Source organism: Muscardinus avellanarius (assembly GCF_963383645.1).
Source record: "Muscardinus avellanarius genome assembly, chromosome: 1".
Classification (NCBI taxonomy): domain Eukaryota; kingdom Metazoa; phylum Chordata; class Mammalia; order Rodentia; family Gliridae; genus Muscardinus; species Muscardinus avellanarius.
In genome coordinates, this window is record NC_137786.1 from 99371781 (window position 1) to 99393927 (window position 22147).

At 38.8% G+C, this 22147-nt stretch overlaps 1 protein-coding gene across 12 annotated transcripts in view; it reads right to left on the reverse strand.

The window, feature by feature from the left end:
* The window catches only part of FAM13B (family with sequence similarity 13 member B), a gene marked incomplete at both ends in the record, with an annotated part of 70359 nt that overhangs the window by 45791 nt on the left and 2421 nt on the right, over positions 1 to 22147 (reverse strand). For 6 of the 12 annotated variants that reach the window (XM_080689480.1, XM_080689472.1, XM_080689478.1 and 3 more), the window contains 5 exons: positions 1952 to 2107; positions 2802 to 2843; positions 6372 to 6529; positions 19667 to 19808; positions 20108 to 20285. In XM_080689480.1, the coding sequence (XP_080545606.1) occupies positions 1952 to 2107; positions 2802 to 2843; positions 6372 to 6529; positions 19667 to 19808; positions 20108 to 20285 (676 nt within the window). Of the gene's footprint in view, positions 1 to 1951; positions 2108 to 2801; positions 2844 to 6371; positions 6530 to 13136; positions 13233 to 19666; positions 19809 to 20107; positions 20286 to 22147 lie in introns of all 12 variants that reach the window. The other 6 variants (XM_080689473.1, XM_080689471.1, XM_080689479.1 and 3 more) reach the window with 4 other exon arrangements.

The following is a 22147-nucleotide window of genomic DNA, read 5'->3' on the forward strand; positions in this document are numbered from 1 at the left end:
AGTACCTGTAAAAATAAAGTTGCTCTATTCCATCATCTACATATGTATTTTTTTACCTTGCTAGGAACACTCCAAATCTGGGTACATCTTTCACATGTGTCTCCAAAATATAAATGAAATGTGAATATATGAAACTCATTTCATTGTGGTCTCTGGGGGAGGCATGTATAAATCTTAAGTACAGAGAGGAGCCAATAGAAAGGAGGTAAAGCTTTCCTCCATTAGAAGGTAAGAAATGGTAACAGGTCAGATAAAGAATGGAGTTAACATGGTACATTGTAAGTACTTGTACCTTAAATTCAACTTTAACCATTAATCTAACAAAATCATGTGGTGACAGTAGAGGCTGGTGGCAGAGTATAACAACTTAAATAGCAAAGGATGATTCTGTCTACCATTTCAGTCAAATGACCACATGTAGATCCAGGAGTAGTGGCACACGCTTGTAATCCTAGCACTTGGGAGGATGAGACAGGAGAATCGCACAGGTTCGAAGCCAGCCTCAGTTACTTGGTGAGCTTCTCAGCAGCTTAGTGAGACCATTTCCAAATAAAATATAAAATAGGTTTGGAAGTATAGCCCAGAGGTAGAATGCCTGGGGGTCCATCTCCAGGAAAAAAAAAAAAAGACCACATGTACTAGACTGATGTCAATCTGCTGTCCTTGTACCTACCTGTCTAGATCACCGCATGCCTCATAATGTGTCTAATATTTAAACAACACAGTCATTCCTTTTTTGTGTACTGAGGTTCAACCACTGAGCTGTACCCCCAGAACTCTTAATACTTTATTTTTAAACAGAATCTAAGTTACAAATCTCCCAGAAAGAGGAAACTCTCCTATTCAAGAAAAAATAGTTTATTAAAATACTGTATTGCCAGGCATGGTGGCACACCCTTGTAATCCCAGCATTTGGGAGGCAGAGACCAAAGGATCACCATTTGCTAACAGCCTCAGCTACTTAAGAGAGGCCCTTTGCAACTCAGTGATACTTTGTTTCAAAAAACAAAAACAAAAAAAAGATCAGGGGTATAGCTCGGGGGTCTAATGCCCCTGTTCCATCTCCAGACCTGCCCCCTCAAAAAGACTAAAAGAAAATAGAGCAGGGGCTAAAGCTTGGAGGTAAAATGCCCATGAGTTCCATTCTCAGTACCGAGAAAAAAAAAATACTGTATCAACTAGGCATGTCAGTGCACGCTTGTAATCCCAGTACTTGGGAAAAGAAATAGAAGGATTGCAGGTTCAAGGATAGCCTCAATAATGTAGCAAAACTCTAAGTAACCTAGTGAGGCCCTGTATAGCTCTGAGGTCTAATGCCCGTTCCATCTCCAGACCTGCCCCCCCCAAAAAAGACTAAAAGTTAGAGCAGGGGCTAGAGCTTGGAGGTAAAATGCCTATGAGTTCTATTCTCAGTACTGAGGGAAAAAAATATATACATATCAACTAGGCATGTCAGTGCACGCCTGTAATCCCAGTACTTGGGAAAAGAAATAGGATTGCAGGTTTAAGGACAGCCTCAATAATGTAGCAAAACTCTAAGTAACCTAGTGAGGCCCTGTTTCAAAATTTAAAAAATAAAAATAAAAAAGGGCGTGGGGTGTAGTTTGGAGATAGAATGGTCCTGGTTTCAATCCCCAGTACCACAAATAAACAAGTCATTCTTACAACTCTTAATAAATAACACTAGCCAAATATGGTGGTGCACACTTGTAATCCCAGTACTTGGGAGGCTAAAATAGGAGGATAGCAGGTTCCCAGCCAGCCTCAGCTACTTAGTGAAGCCCTCTGGAACTCAGTGAGACCCTGTTTTCAAAATAAAGGTTAAGAAATTGGGCTGGGAGTGTAGCTCAAAAGTAAAACACCCCTAGGTTCAATCCCTAGTACTGTCACATACATACATACATACATACATACATACATACATACATACATAACACTAAAAATTTCTTACTGGTTATTAGGTCTTTCCTCAACACAATTAATACTTCCTGCTTCATTATTACACATCAGACTCTGCTGTTGTAAATTCTTAAGATCATGATCTATGCTGCTCTGCAGATCAAAAAGGTGCTGTTCCACAGCTGCTCTAATTGTTCTTTCTAAAATGCTACAAAACACAACACATGATAATGAGAAACAGTTATTCTAACTGGGTAATGGCTACATTAAATTTAAATATTAAAACCTATGACAAGTTAGCTGAGTGTGGTTGTGGACATTGTAATCCCAGCATTTGGGAGGCTGACAGGAGGAGTTCAGTTTGTGGACAGCCTCAGGTATTTTAGTGAGGCCCTTTGCAACTCAATGAGACCCTGTTTCAAACTAAAGAATAAAAAAAAAAAAAAAATAGGGCTGGGAGCATAGCTCGGAGGTAGAATGCCCCTGGGTTTCATCCCCAGTACCAATCAATCAATCAATCAATAAATAAATAAATAACCTGGGCCAGGCACCATGGTGTACATCTATAATTCCAGTACTTTGGAGGCTGAGACAGGAGGATCGCAGGTTTGGGGACTGCCTCAGCAACCTAGCAAGACCCTGTTTCAAAACATAATATAAAAAAGGCTGGGGTACAAAGCCCCTGAGTGAGATCAATTCCCAGTACCACACACACACACAAAAAAGTTCATCTTTATTACTGCAAGGGTTGCTTCTTTATTTTTTTCTACTACAATAAATACACTAATAACTAGTTTACTGCCTTTGTATCTTTCCTCTGAAGTGAGCAGAATAAATAATTACTTTTATCTCCTTGGCTTAATATCTTAAAATCTTAAAAATATGCATTCTATGGTACTTACTCTGCAGATGCTGGTAAGATGCTGGTAGGAGATATATGGGCACTGCAATTGAAGAAAGAAATTAGCCATAAAAATTCTCAATACTATAATTTTTTTCAATATGTTAAAAACTGCCACATTTGCATTACTGCAATACAATCATGCACTAAGTTTCATGTTTTCAGTTATACATCAGGTGGGAAGCATTTTATGAATCTTGTTGGTAAAGGTTTCAAATATTAACAAAGAAAATAAATATGAAATACCATATCACCAACAAGACTAAAAATTTGAAAGTATTTATTGAATATTTATTATGAGCTAAAAGCTTGCCATGCACTTTTTCATTTAACAGCAATCAGTATGTAGGAGTTACAATTATCTCTCCCTTGTCACAAAACCAAAGTTCAAAGATGTTAATTACCTTGCCCAAATACACACATTCTCAGGCTGAGAATCCTAAAGCATCTACCATTAATAATAATGCGCACTTGCCTTTTTTGGGGTGGGGAGTACTAAGGATTGAACCCAGGAGCATTATATTTCCAAGCTACAACCCAGCCCTTTTTACATTTTTGTTTGGAAATAGCATCTCTCTAGGTCACTGAGTCTCACTAAATTGATGAGGCTGTTCTTGAACATGTGATCCTCCTATCTCCCGAGTACTGGGGATTATACGTGTGTACCACTATGTCCAGCTGCTCTATTGTCTTCTAAAACTAAAAACCAACAAAAACACATAACAGCAAAGCACAAACATTTATAGCAGAGTATAATCCTATTTTTTAAAGAAACCAATTTTTATACAAAATGATCCTTAAATATATATATTGGGGGGAAGGTGAGATATGCAACTACTTTAACCTGGTGTTCACTTGGGAAAACACTAACCTCTTCCAAAACTGGAGGAAAAATTAGTTTAGTTGAACTGGATTCAAGTGAATAGTAGCATTAGCTGTTCACAAATATAGGTGATTTTAAAAAAATTTACTATCAAAAGATATAAACCAAGCCAGGTATGGTAGCTCATTCCTGTAATCCTAGCATTCAGGAGGCTAAGACCTGAGGATCCCGGTTCACGGACAGCCTCAACTTCTTAAGTGAGGCCATTAGCAACTCAGTGAGATCCTGTTTCAACAAAAAAAAAAAAAAAAAAAAAGATTAAAAAATAGAGCTGAGGGTGTATCTCGGGTGCCCCGGGTTCCACCCCCAGTACTGCAAAAAAAAAAAAAAAAAAAAAAAGGTATAAACCAGGTGTAGCAACACACACTTACTTGTGATCCCAGTACTTGGGAGGCTGAAAGACAGGCTGATCACAGGTTTGTGACCAGCCTTAGCAACTTAGTGAGGCCCTCTGAAACTTATTGAGACCCAATTTCAAAATAAAAGAATAAAATAGAACTAGGGGTGTACCTCAGAGGTATAATGTCCCTGGCATCCATCCCTAGTACCACTCACATAAAAAAAAGGGTAAGGTTAAGCCAGGGGTGGTGGTGTACGCTTGTAATCCCCGTACTTGGGAGGCGGAGACAAGAGGATCACGTAGGTTCAAAGCCAGCCCCACTGGCTTAAGAGACCCTGTTTCCAAATAAAAATATAAAAAATAGGTCTGGGAGTGTAGCCTGGAGGTAGAAGGGCTTCCAGGAACCCCAGTACCACACACACACACACACACACACACACACACCAAAAAAAAAAAAAAAAGGTTAAGGTATGTTTAATGATACCACATGCCTAAGCATATCTGACATTAGACTATCACTTAGCCAACAGGAGGCTACCCTTACACAGCTCACCTTCTTGACCTATACACCACACCGTAGCTAGGTCATCATTTTTTTTCTTTTTTCAGTACTAGGGATGGAACCCAGAGGTATTCTATCTCAGAGCTACACCCCCAGCCCTATTTTTTATTCTTTATTTTTATTTTTTATATTTTTGGTGGTATTGGGGTTCCTGGAAGCCCTTCTACCTCCAGGCTATACTTCCCAGACCCCTATTTTATATTTTGAAACAGGGTCTCTTAAGCCAGCACGGCTGGCTTCAAACCTGCATGATCCTCCTGTCTCCGCCTCCCAAGCACGGGGATTACAAGCGTGCGCCACCACGCCCGGCACTTATTCTTTATTTTTTTGAAACAGGGTCTCACTGAGTTGCAAAGGGCCTCATTAGGTAGCTGGGGCTGTCTGTGAACCTCCTGTCTCGGCCTCCCAAGTGCTGGGATTACAAGCATTAACCACCATGCCGACTGTCTTATTATTTATTTATTTACTGTGGTACTGGGGGTGGAACCCAGGGTCCCTCTACACTCCAAGTATTTTATATTTTTTATTTGGAAACAGGGTCTCACAAGTTGCTAAGAGCCTAATTAAGTAGCTGAGGCTGGCTTCGAACCTGTGCAATCCTCCTGTCTCAGCCTCCCAAGTTGCTGAGATTCTCATTAAATTGCTGAGGCTGTCCTCAAACTGCTATCCTCCTTTCTCAGTCTCTCAAGTACTGGGATTACAAGTGTGTGCTGCCACAATGCCTGTGTGTGTGTGTGTGTGTGTGTGTGTGTGTGTGTGTGTGTGTGTGTGTGTGTGTGTGTTCTTCCTGTGACCTACACTCCTAGCCCTATTTTTTTGTTTTGAAACTTGGTCCCTCTAGGTTGCTGAGGCTGGTCTCAAATTTACAATTCCCCTGTCTCAGGCACCCAAGTACTGGGATTATAGGCATGTGCAACCATGCCTAGCTTACTTTTTATTTTAAAACAGGGTCTTGGCTGGGTTTTTGGTGGTGCATGCTTGAAATTCCAGTATTTGGGAGGCCGAGACAGGAGGATTGCAGATTTGCTGCCAGCCTTAACAACTTAGTGAGAACCTGTTTCAAAATAAAAGAACAGCCTGGCGTGGTGTCACACACTTGTAATCTCAGCATTTGGGAGGCCAAGACTGAAGGGATCGAGGTTCACAGACAGCCTCAGCTACTTAGTGCAGTCCTTTGAAACTCAGTGAGACTGTTTCAAAAACTAAAGAATAAAAAAGAGGGCTGGGTGTGTAAGCTCAGAGGAAGAATGCCCCTAGGTTCCATCCCCTTGTAAAATTACTGCATCCTGGCCACACCGGGCAATCCAGTTTCAGCTTCCCAAGTACAGGGATTATAAACGTAAGGACAAGCTCCAAAAGGTTATAGTTTTGAAAGTATAACAAAGATAACTAAAAATTCCTTAGTTGAGGCTGCTGCTTTGTTTGCATCTTCTTTTTCACACACAAATTCAAATCTTTCATATTACAGTCATAATTTGTGTTTAGTGCTTGATTGAGTCTACATCTACAATGAAATGCTCAAAGGCTAAAGTTCAGGCAGGTGTAGTGGTGCGCATTTGTAATCAGAAATTTGGAAGGCTGAGATACAGAATCCCAGGTTTGCGGCCAACTTGAGGAACTTGTGAGTCCCTGTTTCAAAGTAAAGAATAAAATAAGCTTGAAGCTAGAATGCCCCTCAGTTCAATCCCTCGTAACACACATACATACATACACACACACACACACACACACACACACACACACACACACACACACAGCTAAAGTTCACTTAACTGAAGTAATTTACCTTGTTGATGCTTTAACATTATTTGATTCCAGGATGTTTTCAGTCATCCGTAATTGCACCACCTCTTGCATGTCATTTGATTTTTCTGCACCCTCTTCTGGAAGTTCTTCTATATGTTCCAGCTTTTCATCTTCCTCTTCCTCAGAGAGTTCATTAACCTATACAAATAAAACTCAGAATCAAAATTTATTGAAACTGTTATTTGACACAACTTATACGTATCACTCTTAAGAAAATTTTAAACAAAAAATCAATTAGTATTTTATTTCACTTCCCAGGACCAACCTCTCTTTGAAGTAACTGCCAACTCTTTCATATAAAAAAAAAAAAACTAGTTAGACACAGTGGCCCATGCCTATAATCCCAGTATTTGGGAGGCTGAGACAGGAGAATCACAGGTTCAAGGCTAGGCTCAGCAACTTAGGAAGACCCTCAGCAACGCACTGAAACACTGATTCAAAATAAAAAATTAAGCCGGTCATGGTGGCGCATATTGTAATCCCAACATTCAGGAGGCTGAGATAGGAGGATCGTGGTTCACAGACAGCCTCATCCAATTAATTAGTAAGTCCTTTGTAACTCAGTGACAACCTGTTTCAAAATAAAGAATTAAAAAATAGGGCTGGGGATGTAGCTCGGAGATAAAATGCTCCTGGGTTCCATTCCCAGCACCACAAGAAAAAAAAAAAAAAAGTAGAAAATAAAATCAAAAGAGTTAAAGAGGTAGTGCAGTGGTAATTGTCTAGCACGAACAAGGTCTGGCTTGAATCCTCAGTACTACAAAACAAATAAAAAAATAAATAAAACTATAAACTAGACACTGTTTTGAAGCAGAAAGTATCTGAATTAATACATCACTTGGAATACTAATAAGACTGAAAGCCTCAGCTACATCCTGAGGCCCTTTGGAACTCAGTGAGACCCTGTTTCAAAATAAAGAATACAAAATGGGGCTGGGATGTAGCTTGGAGATAGAATGTCCCTGGGTTTCATCCTTAGTACTGCAAGAAGAAGAAAAAAAAAAAAGAAAAAAAAAAAAAAGAAAAAGCAATAAAGTACACTTCAGGTGTGGAGGCATAACTCAGTGTTATAGAGCATGTGATCAGTATGCTCAAGGCCCTAGGTTCAATCCCCTGCAATCTACAACCTATTGCATGCCTACAATCCCAATAACTTGGGAGGCTGAGACTGGAGGATTGCAAGTTTGCACCAACCTTGGCAACTTAGTGAGACCTTGTTTCAAAATAAAAATTAATATACTGCTGGGGGTATAACTTGGAGATGGAATGCCCTGAGTTCAATTGCCAGTAATACTTTTTGTCCATTCTAACCACAGAACTGTAGTGTTTTCCCTAATAAACATACAAACAGAGTTGAAAGAATACAGTCAGAAAGTAAAACTGCAAAGAAAGATAATTATACTGTGAAATTCTATAATACACCTAATCAATAAATACATGGACTGTGCAGTTAAAAATACAATACAGCTGGGTGTGGTGGTGGTGCATGCCCATAATCCCAGTACTTGGGAAGCTGAAACAGGAGGATCACAGGTTCGATTCCAGCTTCAGCAATTTAGTGAGACTCTGTTTACAAAAAAAAATAAAAAATTAAAAAAAATATATATATATATATATAACAGGGCGTGGTGCCACATGCTTGTAAGCCCAGCATTTGGGAGGCTGAGACAGGAGGATAGTAGTTCTCCGACAGCCTCAGCTACTACTTAGTAACACCCTTTGCAACTCAGTGAGACTGTTTCAAAATAAAAAATAAATAAGGCTAGGAGTGTAGGTTAGAGGTAGAATGCCCCTGTTCCATCCCTAGTACAGCAAAAATAAATAAATAAATATATATATAAACAAACAAACAAACAAACAAAAGGGCTAGGGGTATAACTGGAAGGTAGGATGCCCCTGGGTTCAATCCCCCAAAACTAACACACACACACACACACGTACAACATAAACCAGGCATGGTGGCCTGGGAGGCTGAATTAAGAGAACCACAGGCTTTAAGTCCAGCATAAGTAATTTATTAAGACCCTGTTTCAAATGAACAAAAGGAGCCTGGTGAGGTGGTGCATGCTTGTAATTCCAGTATTTGGGAGGCTGAGACAGAAGGATTGCGCAAATTGGAAGCTATTCTCAGATACTTAGGTTCTCAGCAACTTAGTGAGACCATTTCCAAATAAATATAAAAATAGGTCTGGGTCTAGCCTGAAGGTAGAAAGCCCCTAGATTCCATCCCCATTAACACACACACACACACACACACACACACACACACACACACACGGAAAAAAATATTTTTCCTTTGTGGTACTGGGGATTGAACTCAAGGTCATTCTATTTCTGAGCTATACTCCTAGTCCTATTTTATTTTTTATTTTGAACCAGGGTCTCACTAAATTGCAGAGGGCATCATGTTACTGGGATTACAAATGTCACCAACACCTCCAGCTGGGAGAAAATGTTTTTAAACTGAAAAAATTAAAATATGCTAAGCTGGGGGTATAGCTCAAATGTAGAATATCCCTGGGTAAATCCCCAATAACCAAATAAATAAATAAAGAGTACAATAGAGTAGGTTTTGTTTTTTGGGTCCTGGGGGCTGAACATATGGGCATTCTTCCTCCAAGCTACATTTCTAGAACCCTCCCCCTCCCTTTTTTTTTGAGAGAGAGAAGATCTTGCCAAGTTGCTGAGGCTGGCTTGGAACCTGCGATTCTCCTGTTTTAAGATTCCCAAGTTTGTAATCCCAGGAGGATCGCGGTTTGCGGACAACCTCAGCTACTTAATGAGGCCTTCTGCAACTCAGTGAGACCCAGTTTCAAAATAAAGAATAAAAAATAGGGCAGGGGGTGTAGCTTGAAGATAAAATACCCCTGGGTTCCATCCTCAGACATGCCAAAAAAAAAAAAAAAAAAGATTCCCAAATTGTAATCCCAGCATTTGGGAGGCTGAGACAGGAGGACCATGGTTCACAAACAGCCTCAGCTACTTAGTGAGGCCCTTTGTAAGTCAGTGAGACCCTGTTTCAAAATAAAGAAAAAATAGGGCTGGAGTATAACTCGAAGGTAGAATGCCCCTGGGTTCAATCCCCAGTACAGATAAAAAGAAAGAAGGAAAGAAAGAAAGGAGGAAAGAAAGAAAAGAAAGGAGGAAGGAAGGAAGAAAGAAAAGAAAGAAAGAAAAAGATTCCTAAGTACTGAAATTACAAGTGTGCCCCAACTCATTCCCCTGGCCAAGGAAACTGCTTTTTGTATCAAGGTCAGTACTCAGATGGCTCACTTAAAATTCATTACCAACAATAGTTAATGACCTCAATTTGTAAAACTATTTATTTCATATAACCTCATTTTGTGGGCTAATTACTTCATATATAAAGATTATAGAGCAAAATGGGCATGGTGGTACACATTTGTAATCTCAGTATTGGAAGGCTGAGACAGGAGGATTGTGGGTTCACAGCCAGTCTTAGCTACTTAGGCCCTACACAACTTAGTGAGACCCTATTTCAAAATAAGGAATAAAAAATGGGGCTGGGGAGCCAGGCTTGGTGGCACACACTTGTAATACCAGCATTCAGGAGGCTGAGACCAGAGGATCATGGTTCACGGTTAGCCTCAGCTACTTAGCGAGGCCCTTGGCAACTCAGTGAGAACCTGTTTCAAAAATAAATAGACTGACAGATGTAGTAGTGCACACTTGTAATCCCCGCGCTTAGGAGGTGGAGACGGAAGGATCACGCAGGTTTGAAGCCGCTGGCTTAAGAGACCCTGTTTCCAAATTTAAATAAGTATAAAATAGGTCTGGGAGTATAGCCCGGAGGTAGAAGGGCTTCCAGGAATCCCAGTACCACTAAAAAATAAAAAAACTAAAAAATAAAAAGACTAAGCCGGGCGTGGTGGTGCACGCTTGCAATTCCAGCATTTGGGAGGTTGAGACAGGAGGATTGCGGTTCGCGAACAGCCTCAGCTACTTAGTGAGGCTCTTTGCAACTCAGTGACACCTGTTTCAAGATAAAGAATAAAAAAATAGGGCTGGGGGTGTAGCTTGGAGGTAGAATGCCAGCTGGGTTCCATCCCCATACCGCAAAAAAAAAAAAAAAAAAAAAAAAAAAGACAAAAATAAAAAGACTAAAAAAATAGGCTGGGGGTGTAGCTCGAAGGTACAATGCCCCTGGGTTCCATTCCCAGTACTGCAAAAAAAAAAAAAAAAAATAGGTCTGAGGGTATAGCTTAGAGGCAGAAAGTTCCTGGATTCAATCCCCAGTACTGCAACAACAACAACAACAAAAAGAGTATACATACCAGATTTTAATTTGTTGTACTTATAAAAGACATTCTTCATCTATCCTGCACATTTTATAATGGTGATGGGGGAAGGGAACCCAAAAATCACTGGTTTAAATGGTAATTAACCAAGAGGTAAAATGTAAAAACTTCAAATGATAGATTAGGTTGTTTAAGAATATATATTCTCGAGCCAGGCATGGTGGTGCACGCTTGTAATCCCAGCATTTGGGAGACTGAGACTGGAGGATCGTGGTTCATGGGCAGCCTCAGCTACTTAGTGAGCCCTTCGAAACTCAGTGAGACTCTGTTTCAAAATAAAGAATAAAAAATTGGGCAGGGGGTGTAGCTTAGAGGTCAAATGCCTCTGGGTTCCATCCCAGACCCATAAATAAATAAATAAATAAATAAATAAATAAATAAATAAATAAATAAATAAATAAATAAAATATATATTCTCATCCCGGGCGTGGTGGCGCACACTTGTAATACCCAAGGCTTGGGAGGTGGAGACAGGAGGATTGCGCAGGTTCGAAGCCAACCTCTCTGGCTTAAGAGACCCTGTTTCCAAATAAAATATAAAATAGGTCTGGGAGTACAGCCCAGAGGTAGAAGGGTTCCACCCCCAGTATCACCAAAAAAAAAAAAAAAAAAAAAAAAGAAAGAAAGAAATATATACATATATTCTCATGTACACTTTGTTATGCTTTTATTTTTGCATTGTAATTATATAAATTATAGTGAGATTCAACAGGATATATATATATGCATACTTCACTTGGTATATTTCCTTCCATATCCCATCCCACTCTCCCTTCTTGCCTTTCCCTACATGTTAGTGAAACTAGTAGAGATACCTTTATAAATGGGATAGATCAGCTTAAATTTTAAAGAATGGCCAGGCGTGGTGGCGCACACTTGTAATCCCTGTGCTTGGAAGGCTGAGACAGGAGGATTGCACAGGTTGGAAGCCAGCCTCAGCTACTTAGTGAAGCCCTTTGCAACTCAGTGAGAGCCTGTTTCAAAATAAAGAATAAAAAAATAGAGATCAGGGTGTAGCTCGAAAGTAGAATGCCCCTGGCTTCCATCCCCAGTACATGAAAAAAAAAAAAGAGTGAAAATAATCTTTTTCTCATTTATGTATTTAATTAAATGAGCCAAGAGAATGCTAAGCAATATATACCTAGTACATTAAGTGGGAGGGGGAGAATAGTGTTTTCACTATTATTATTATTATTATTATTATTATTATTATTATTAGTGAGGCTCTCTGCAACTTACTGAGAGACCCTGTTTCCAAATAAAAGTATAAAATAGGTTTGCGAATATAGCCTAGAGGTAGAAAAGTCCCTGGGTTCCACTCCCAGTACCACACACACACAAATATACACACACACACACGTGTATATATACACACACATACATGTGTGTGTGTGTGTGTGTGTGTGTGTGTGTGTAATTATTATGGCTGAATAATAAAAGCTTGAGTACAAATGCAGAATATCAAAATATTTTAAGATAGCTTTGAAAACAGAATAAACAGGTATTCAGTCCACACATTTTGATACACAGGTACTACTATTTTAACATATAGTACATCATACCTCTTTAAATCATTGACTGTATAGACAATAACCCTTAAGAACTATGAAAGCCTTATATTTCACTAGACTGAAGTATTATATTTCAATAAACTTTATGTAAATTAACTGACATTCTCCAATATTTTCACCAATAATCAACTAAAATGTGGCAATAACAATAGCTTGTGAGTTTTTCTTCTCTCAAATCCCAACTTCAAAGTCTCTCAATGTAGCTTCCTCTAGGAAGAATTCACTATTATTTTGAGAAAGCAGGGAATAGTGGAACATGCCTATAATCCTAGTATTTGGGAAGCTAAAACAGGAGGATGACAGTTTAAGGATTGCCTAAACAATGTAGCAAGACTCTCAGCAATTTAGCAAGACTGTTTCAAAATAAAAAGGGCTGGAAGGTATAGTATAGCTTGGAGTTTCAACCCCAATAACACACATACACCAAAAAAAAAAAAAGCAAGAGTAAGCAAAAAAAGCCGGGCATGGTGGCGCACACTTGTAATCCCAGCATTTGGGGGAGGCTGAGACTGGATGATTGCAATTCACAGACAGCCTCAGCTACTTAGGCCCTCTGCAACTTAGTGAGACCCTCTCTCAAAATAAAGAATAAAATTAGGGCAGGGGGTATAGTTCAGAGGTCGAAATGTCCCTGGGTTCCATCCCCAGACCAGCAAAAAAAAAAAAAAAAGAGTAAGCATTAACGACAGAGTAAAGTGCTCGCTCTCTCACACTTATTTTCAACACTTTTTCATCCTTTCCTTGTTAATTTGACCTTCTGCTTACCAATACCCTATTCTATTAAGTTACTTTGAATCTGCTCTTTGTAAGTAGCAGCCTCAACTTCACTTATAGAAAACCCTCATCCATACTTACATCTCTTCTTTCTTTGACTGTTGTAATTCCCTTCTCTATGGCCTCGTGAAATGCCTGCTCTCCAGACTCCAGCTTGTGGAGAACGCTGCTACCTGCCTTCTCAAATGTACAAAGAAACAGTATTATCACCTCCATCTTCAATCCACTCTACTGGATTCGCTTTCATTTAAGGATCCCATATAAAGTCTACTTGACACTGGGTCATTTCTCAAACACTCCCTATTCATCATCTCCAAACATCTCTCTTATACAATTAACAAAGATAATACTATGCTGAGAAGATTTTAACAGACAAATTACTTGCATTAATGGGATAAAACTTCAAAGAAGAAAGTACTAGTTAAACTTTTGCTGTTTTCAAATATAAAAATCAGGAGAAAAAGCAAAAGCAATGCCAGATGGTTCATGTTTGCTTAAATTCTTAAATATGTAGATTAGACATTAGCAGAATTTAAGATGGACAAATTAAACACATAGCAACTTCCACTGAATGTGAGGATACTTTACTTTCACTTGAATATCTTGTCAATTCTGCTTCACAAATCAAACATATATTACCATTTCTGCCTTAAAAAATATAAAAAAAAGCCTCCCAATCTTTTTTTTTGTTGCTTATAATGAATTTTAACTCAGAAATTTACAATAAAAATGGCTAAAAAAAATTCTCGTAATTACCAAGGCAGGTTAAGATAATTAAATACACATCATTCTCAGGACCTAATACATTATTCCCATCTATGGGGCATATCCTATACAATATGCTGACAATCCTCTTTTCTATTCATGGACAAATCTGCAGAATATAACACTACTTCCTGGTATTATTTAACTATTGCTCTATTTATGTAAGCGTGTGTGTGTGAGAGAGAGCGCGAGAGAGAGCGAGAGAAAGAGACACCACACCTGCTTAAGCACATGTATTTTAAGTCAATTTTTTTCTCGTACTTAAAAAATACAAAAGTCCTAGCTGTAATGATGGCACATGCTTGTAATCCCAACAGTGGTGAAGCTGAGACAGAAGGACTGCAGGTTCACAGCCAGTCTCGGCTACTTAGTGAGGCTCTCTGTAATTTAGTAAGACGCTGTTTCAAAATAAAGAATAGAGTTGGGCACAGTGGCACATGCTTGTAATCCCAGTACTTGGGAGGCTGAGACAGAAGGATCACAGGTTCAAAGCCAGCCTCAGCATCTAGTGAGACCCTGCTTCCAAATAAAATATAAAATAGGTCTGGGGGTGTAGCCCAGAGGTAGAAGGCCCCTAGGTTCCATCCCCAGTACTTTAATCAATCAATCAATAAATAAATAAATAAAATAAAAATAAAAAATAAGCTGGGCATGGTGGCGCACACTTATAATCCCAGCGCTTGGGAGGCTGAGATAGGAGGAAAACACAGATCCGAAGCCAGCCTCAGCTACTTAGTGAGGCTCTAAGCAATTTAGTGAGACCCTGTTAACAAATAAAGTATAAAATAGATCTGGGAGTATAACCCACAGATAGAAAAGCCCCTGGGTTCTACCCTCATTACCACAAAAGAGATAGAGAGAAAGGAAGAAAGGAAGGAAAGAAGAAAGAAAAAATAGGGCTGGGGTATAGCTTGAAGATAGAATGCCTCTGGGTTCATATCCCCAGTACCATTCACAAAAAAATACAAAAATTCTAATGAAATACATGAGATGTGTCAGCATATATAAGAAAATCAGATGATAGAAATATCTGAAAGCCTACAATATAAAACATAAGGTATACTCTGCATATTTTAGGAGCCAAGATATAAATATTAGGTCAAGTTGGCGTCACTGGTTTTTTAATAGATGGGATTACTTAATATGCATCAAAAGACATTAATGTTGAAAGCATCTCTATTTGTCTATTTCTTTCAAGTAAAAATAATTTGGAAAAGATGTATCACTTCCTTATTTTAATTATTATTATTTTGTGTGTGTGTGTGGTACTGGGGGTGGAACCCAGAGGCTTTCTACCTCCGGGCTATACTCCCAGACCTTTTTTATATTTTATTTGGAAACAGGGTCTCACTAAGTTGCTGAGAGCCTCACTAAGTAGCTGAGGCTGGCTTCGAACCTGTGCGATCCTCCTGTCTCAGCCTCCCAAGCGCGGGGATTACAAGCGTGCGCCACCACACCCGGCCTATTTTAATTATTTTTAAGCCAGAAACTATATATTATATTTTTAAAACCTTAAAAACATATGTCGCCGGGTGTGGTGGCACACACTTGTAATCCCAGCACTTGGGGGGCTGAGACAGAAGGATCGTGCAGGTTCAAAGCCAGCCTCAGCTTCTTAGTGAAGCTCTCAGCAACTTAGTGAGACCCTGTTTCCAAATAAAAGTATGAGGTAGAAAAGCCCCTGGGTTCCACCCCCAGTACCACACACACACACACACACACACACACACACACAAAAAGTCAAGCAGTTATGGTGGTGCACACTTATAATCCCAGTAATTGGGAACCTAAGACAGGAAGATTGCAATTTTGTGGCCAGTCTCAGCTACTTAGTGGGCCCTACACAACTTAGTGAGACCCTGTTTCAAAATTAAGAATAACAAATAGGGCTGGTGTGTAGTTCCAAGGTTCAATCCCCTATATTGCCAAAAAAAAAAAAAAAAAGTCAAGGGGTTGGTGATATAGCTCAGTAGAAGAGTGCTTGCCTAGCACACAAAGACCCTAATTCTAAACATAAAAGTGTCAAAATGTCCACATACTACTGATTCAAGCTATAAATTATACCCATTTGATTTACTTCATATACAAAATGTATATATACACCGATTATTATATTAATGATTATACTGTTTACACCTTACATGCTGTAATCTGGCATTAGATTAAAAAAAAGTGTGAGCCGGGCAAGGTGACGCACGCTTATAATCCTAGCATTCGGGAGGCTGAAACCTAGAGGATCGCGGTTCGTGGACAGCCTCAGCTACTTAGTGAGGCCCTCTGCAACTCAGTGACACCCGGTTTCAAAATAAAGAATAAAAAATAGGGCAGGGGGTGTAGCCCAGAGGTCAAATGCCCCTGGGTTCCATCCCCAGACCCACAAAAAAAAAAAAAAAAAAAAAAAAAAGTGTGGCCGGGCGTGGTGGCACACGCTTGTAATCCCAGCATTCAGGAGGCTGAGAAGAAGGATCACAAGTTTGTGGACAGCCTGAGCTACTTAGGCCCTCCACAACTTAGTGAGACTGTTACAAATAAAGAATAAAAAATAGAGCAGGAAGTGTAGCTCGGAGGTCGAGCTGTGATCGTATACTTTATTATCAACACCTGAACACCTTTGAGTGATAGGTGGAGCCACTAAATATTACAACAGATGTAAGCTAGAACTTTTTCTAAGAAAACCTGAATATACTATCACCTTTTCAAATAGCAATGGTACTATAAATGCAATAAATGCTAATTTTCGATTCAGACAAGAGGAAACTATAGATGTAAAAAATAAGAGATCTGCACACATATATATGCGCGCGCGCGCGCACACACACACACACACACACACACGCACGCACGCATGCACGCACGCGCGCGAGCGCGATACTGGAGCCTGAACCTGGAGACAATCTACTTCCAAATTATACCTAGCCCTTTTATTATTATTTTTTTTAATTTTGAAACAGAGTCTCACTAAGTTGCTGAGAGTCTGTCTTGTCAAATCACTCTGGAGGCTGGCCTGAACCTTCTTACATTCTCCTGCCTCAGCCTCCCAAATACTGGGATTATAGGCATGCACCTCCATGCCTAGCCACTCCCTATATTCTAATTAGAAAAATCTCTAAGATAAACTGATAAATGATAAACACAAAGCCCTGATCAGATTAGTCTATATGGTACCACTTTTCTGCTTAAAAAACCTAGAAAGGCAAAGCTTGGTGGCACACAACCTGGAGATTGAGACAGGAAGATCCCAGGTTCAAAGCCAGTCTCAGCAACCTAGCAAGATTCTCAGCAACCTAGTGAGACCTTATTTCACAACAAAAAATAAAAATGGCTTGGGGAATGGATCAGAGATAGAATGCTTCTGGGTTCAAGCTCTAGTATGAAAAAAAAGAAAAGAAAAGACAAGAAAAGCCAATTGTTTGTTACATAACAATTATTTCTTAAGCAGCTACTCTGCTCCAGCACAAAAAACTGAGAAAATATTTAATTTGTATTTTTAAAACTCTGGAAAAACATAAGAAATGAACAAGGGAGCAGGAGAAAAGTAGGTGTGTATAAAAGCAAGATATTTTACTGTAATATTATATATATATATATATTTTTTTTTCCTTGTGGTACTGGGGTTCCTGTAAACCCTTCTACTTCCGGGCTGCACTCCCAGACCTATTTTATATATTTTTTGAATTTGGAAACAGGGTCTCTTAAGCCACCATGGCTGGCTTTGAACCTGCGCGATCCTCCTGTCTCCGCCTCCCAAGCGCCAGGATTGCACCACCATGCCCGGCCCTATATATATATGTATATTTAAATAAGGTAATTATTATCCATAAAAAATTAAGTAGCAGCACTATTCCACCCCTATAATATATGCAAGCTTCATAGAGTTTAGCTTAATGAATGTCTGTCTGGTGCCAGTCATGTATGATGGTCCATGCCTGCAATCCCAGTACTTGGGAGGCTGAGACAGGAGGATCACAGGTTCATGGTCAGTCTAAACTTCTTAGTGAGGCCCTGTTTCAAAATAAAGAATATGCCAGACATGGTGAGGCACGCTTGTAATCCCAGCATTCGGGAGCCTGTTACAGGAGGATCATGGTTCACAGACAGCCTCAGCTATTTAGGCTGTTTGCAACTCAGTGAGACTCTGTTTCAAAATAAAGAATAAAAAATACGGCTGGTGGTGTAGCTCAGAGGTAGTATGTCCTTGAGTTCCATCCCCAGTACCACAAAAATAAATAAATAAATAAATAAATATAAAAAATAAAGAGTAAAATAGGTCTAGGGATGTGACTCAGAGGTAGAATACCCTGGGTTCCATTCCCAGTACCACCCCACAAAGAAAAATAAAAATAAAATGGTTGGGGATGTAAGCTTAGAGGCAGAATGCTCATGAACACATTCAATCTCTAAAAACCCTCTCCCCAAAAGACAAAAAAAAAAAAATGTGGCAAATCACTTTAGAAGATAAACGTCCAAATAGATCTAAAATTGTATATTCTAAACATTAGGAGTCATGACTAATATGGCTCTATAATAATATAATTATATTATTATAATATTATTATAAATTATAAATTATAAATATTATTTATAAATTATAAATTATATTATTATAAATATAATATAATAATAATATAATTGCAATTACACTGCTTCAATATTCCCATTTCATAATGGGAAAAATACTAGGATTCTTTAACAGTCTCAACCATAAGGCCATAGCAATAATCTCAAAAAATCAAAATAAAACTTCAGATGGATTTTAACATTCTAAAGTCAATAGAATTTTAAAAAATTAAATGCAACATAAACTATGAATCTATAGTTGGGCACAGTGGTTCATGCCTATAATCTCAGCTACTCAGGAAGCTGAGATAAGAAAATTGCAGGTTCAAGGTAAGCGTCAGCAACTTAATGAGCAACTTAAATGCTTGTAATCCCAGCATTTGGGAGGCTAAGACAAAGGATAGCAGTTCGTAAACAGCCTCAGTGACTTAGTAAGATGTGAAACCCTGTTTCAAAATAAAGAATAAAAAATAGGGCTGGGGGGGCTATAGCTTAGAGGTAGAATGCCCCTAGGTTCCATCCCCAGTACCAAATAAATAAATAAATAAATAAATAAATAAATAAATAAATAAATTACAGCTGAGGAGTAGCTCAAAGGTAGAATGCCCCTGGATTCTATCCCTAGCACTTTGCTTAGTTTTTTTTTTTTCCACACCACAAAAACCACACTATTTTTACAAAATAAACAATACCTAAATTAACAGGAATTTTTTTTTCTTTTAATGGTACTGGGGATGGAACCCAGGACCCTTGTACCTCCGGACTATACTCCCAGACATATTTTATATTTTATTTGGAAACAGGGTCTCTTAAGCCAGCTGAGGCTGGCTTCGAACCTGCGCCATCCTCCTGTCTCAGCCTCTCAAGTGCAGGGATTACAAGCATGAGCCACCACACTCGACTAACAGGAAAAAAATTTAAAAAGACAAAAATCTCTACCATATAATTTGATTTAAATCCTTTTTCCAGGTTGGGGTTTTAGCTCAGTGGTAAGGTATTTATCTATCATGGTCAAGGCCCAGGGTTTGATTCTCAGCACCACAAAAAATACAATATAATAAAACAAACAAACAAACAAAAACGCTTTTTCCTCATTACTCAAATTGAGGACATAAAGTTGGGAGAGGGGATCAAACCCATATCCAGGATGTGTCAGCTACTGATTGCAGTATTAATCAAGAGAATTACCTCCAGCTTGTCACTTAAATTCTGTATAAGCTGTGTCAAGCCTGTGAGAGCATATTCTAACAACCAAAACTCTTTCAAATAAAATTTAAAATTATTCTCACCTGTTCTGTAATAGAACTCAAATCATTTGATGAAAAATCTTCCTCTTCATTCTCAAAAAACTCATAGTAATTTTCCAGAAGTCCTGCCATTGTCCTGCTCACAATTTCTTGCTCTTTCATATCTTCCACATCTGTATAAATGCTAAGAATAAAAGTCTACATTGAATCAAGCTCTTAAATTAATCATAATAAAAGAAGAACACCAATGAGTCACTTTATAAACCTGAGCAATTTATGTCATCATTCTGTATCTCAGTTTTCCCATCTGTAAAACCTACCTAATTTGTACCCTGTTCACAGAAATGCTACAAGGATTAATCAGATATACTATTAAAAAATAATGGCTTATCAAGCATCCTATGATCCTTGGGAAACAATATAATGAGTCTACTTCACAAATACGCTTTTAAAAATTAAACAAAAATCTGTAAAATGACTTACTGAAAAACATCTGGACCAAAGACAGCTGCCAAAGAATTTGCAGACCAAATTTCTTCATGATGTGCTGCTACGTTGGCTAAAAATCTACAGAGAAACTTTAACAAACTGTAATTAACAGGTGGAAGCTGTTGCAAAAGGAACCTCAACTTTCTTCCAAATTCATCTTCATTATTATAATCTATAAAATATAATGACAGGTTTTCATAATGAAATAAAAAAGTAAAGCTCAGATATTTTGCCAAGTTCACATTATTCCACCCACATCACCTTTTTACTGTAATAATTCAAAACTGCACTTCCTTTACTAGAGGAAAAATGCCTTAGGGCTTTACATTTCACTTAAGTAGGAGAAGTGTTGTAAAGGGGGAGGTGGAGAAAAAAAAACCAACCTCTAAATTGCTAGAGGACAGTTTCCTCATCTATTACTCACTGGCCCCAGTTCTTTAATTTTATTTTTAATTTTCACCATACTGTCTCTTACATGACTATACCTGTCCAAACTAGTGCCAACTATAAGAAGTCTGATGCCAGTCAACACAACCTACTATTGAGTAGATATGCAATTCAACAAGTTAATACAGTATCAGTGATACTTTTCCACTTGTATGAATGGGGAAACAAGGAATGAACAGGGTGACAGTATCTTTCTTCTTTCAATGGACATTGTAAAAAGAATAGTTAAATTCAGAAAATCAGAACTCAAAAGGTCTTCTGTTTCTATTCTGATTCTCTCATTGGTTTCTTTCTTCTTTCATTTTTATTTATTTATTTACTGGTGGTACTGGAGATTAAAATCAGCAATATTCTACCCATAGGCTATCTCTCCAGTCCTTTTTACTTTTTGAGTATCCCAGACTGGCTTCAAACTTGTGATCCTCCTGCCTAAGCCTACTTAAATAGCTGGGATATGGGGTTTGGGCCACTACACTTAGTTGTGATTGGTTTCTTCAGTGATTTTTTTTTTTTTTTTTTTTTACAGTGCTGGGGATGGAACCAAGGATTCTACCTCCAAGCTATACCCCCAGCCCTATATTCTTTATTTTGAAACAAGGTCTCACTGACTTGCAAAGGGCCACACTAAGTAGCTGAGGCTGTCCGTGAACTGTGACCCTTCTGTCTCAGCCTCCCCAATGCTGGGATTACAAGCATGCACCACCACACCTGGGTCTTAAGTGAATTTTATCACAGAAGCTAGGCCTTATGCTTTTCATTGCAATGAATTTTCATTAACAAAAGTATCCCCATTGAGGAGAGGTAATTTTTCTGGTCTCAAAATGAAGCAATTTATTGCATCTGTATTTAATATCAACCCAATTGTATTTCATTTTGTACTTTTCTGCAAATTATTGTGTGTTTATGTGTTACTGGGGATTAAATCCAGGGGCATTCTACATCTGAGGCTGTTTCTGGGGCTCATGCCTATAAATCCCAGTACTTGGTAGGCTGAGACAGAAGGATCACAGGTTCAAAGCCAGTCTCAGCAACTTAGCAAGGCCCTGTTTCAAAACGAAAAATAAAAGCCAGGTGTGGTGGCACATGCTTGTAATCCTAGAACTTGGGAGACTGAGACAGGAGGATTGCACAGGTTCGAAGCCAGCCTCGGCTACTTAATGAGGCTCTCAGCAACTTAGTGAGACGCTGTTTCCAAATAAAATATAAAAAAATAGGTCTGGGACTGTAGCCTGGAAGTAGAAATCCCCTGGGTTCCATCCCCAGTACCACAAAAAAATAAAATAAAATAAAAGAGCTGGGTGTAATGGTTGCACACATATAATCCGAGTACTTGGGAGGAAGAGCCAGGAGGATTATAAGTTTGCAGCCAGTGCCAGCAACTTAATAAGGCCCTCCAAAACTTAGTTAAGTCCCTGTTTCCAATAAAAAATATAAAATAGGCCGGGTGTGGTGGCGCACGCTTGTAATTCCCGTGCTTGGGAGGCTGAGACAGGAGGATGGCGCAGGTTCGAAGCCAGCCTCCACTGGTTTAAGAGACCCTATTTCCAAATTTAAAAAAATATATATATAGGTCTGAAGGTGTAGCTC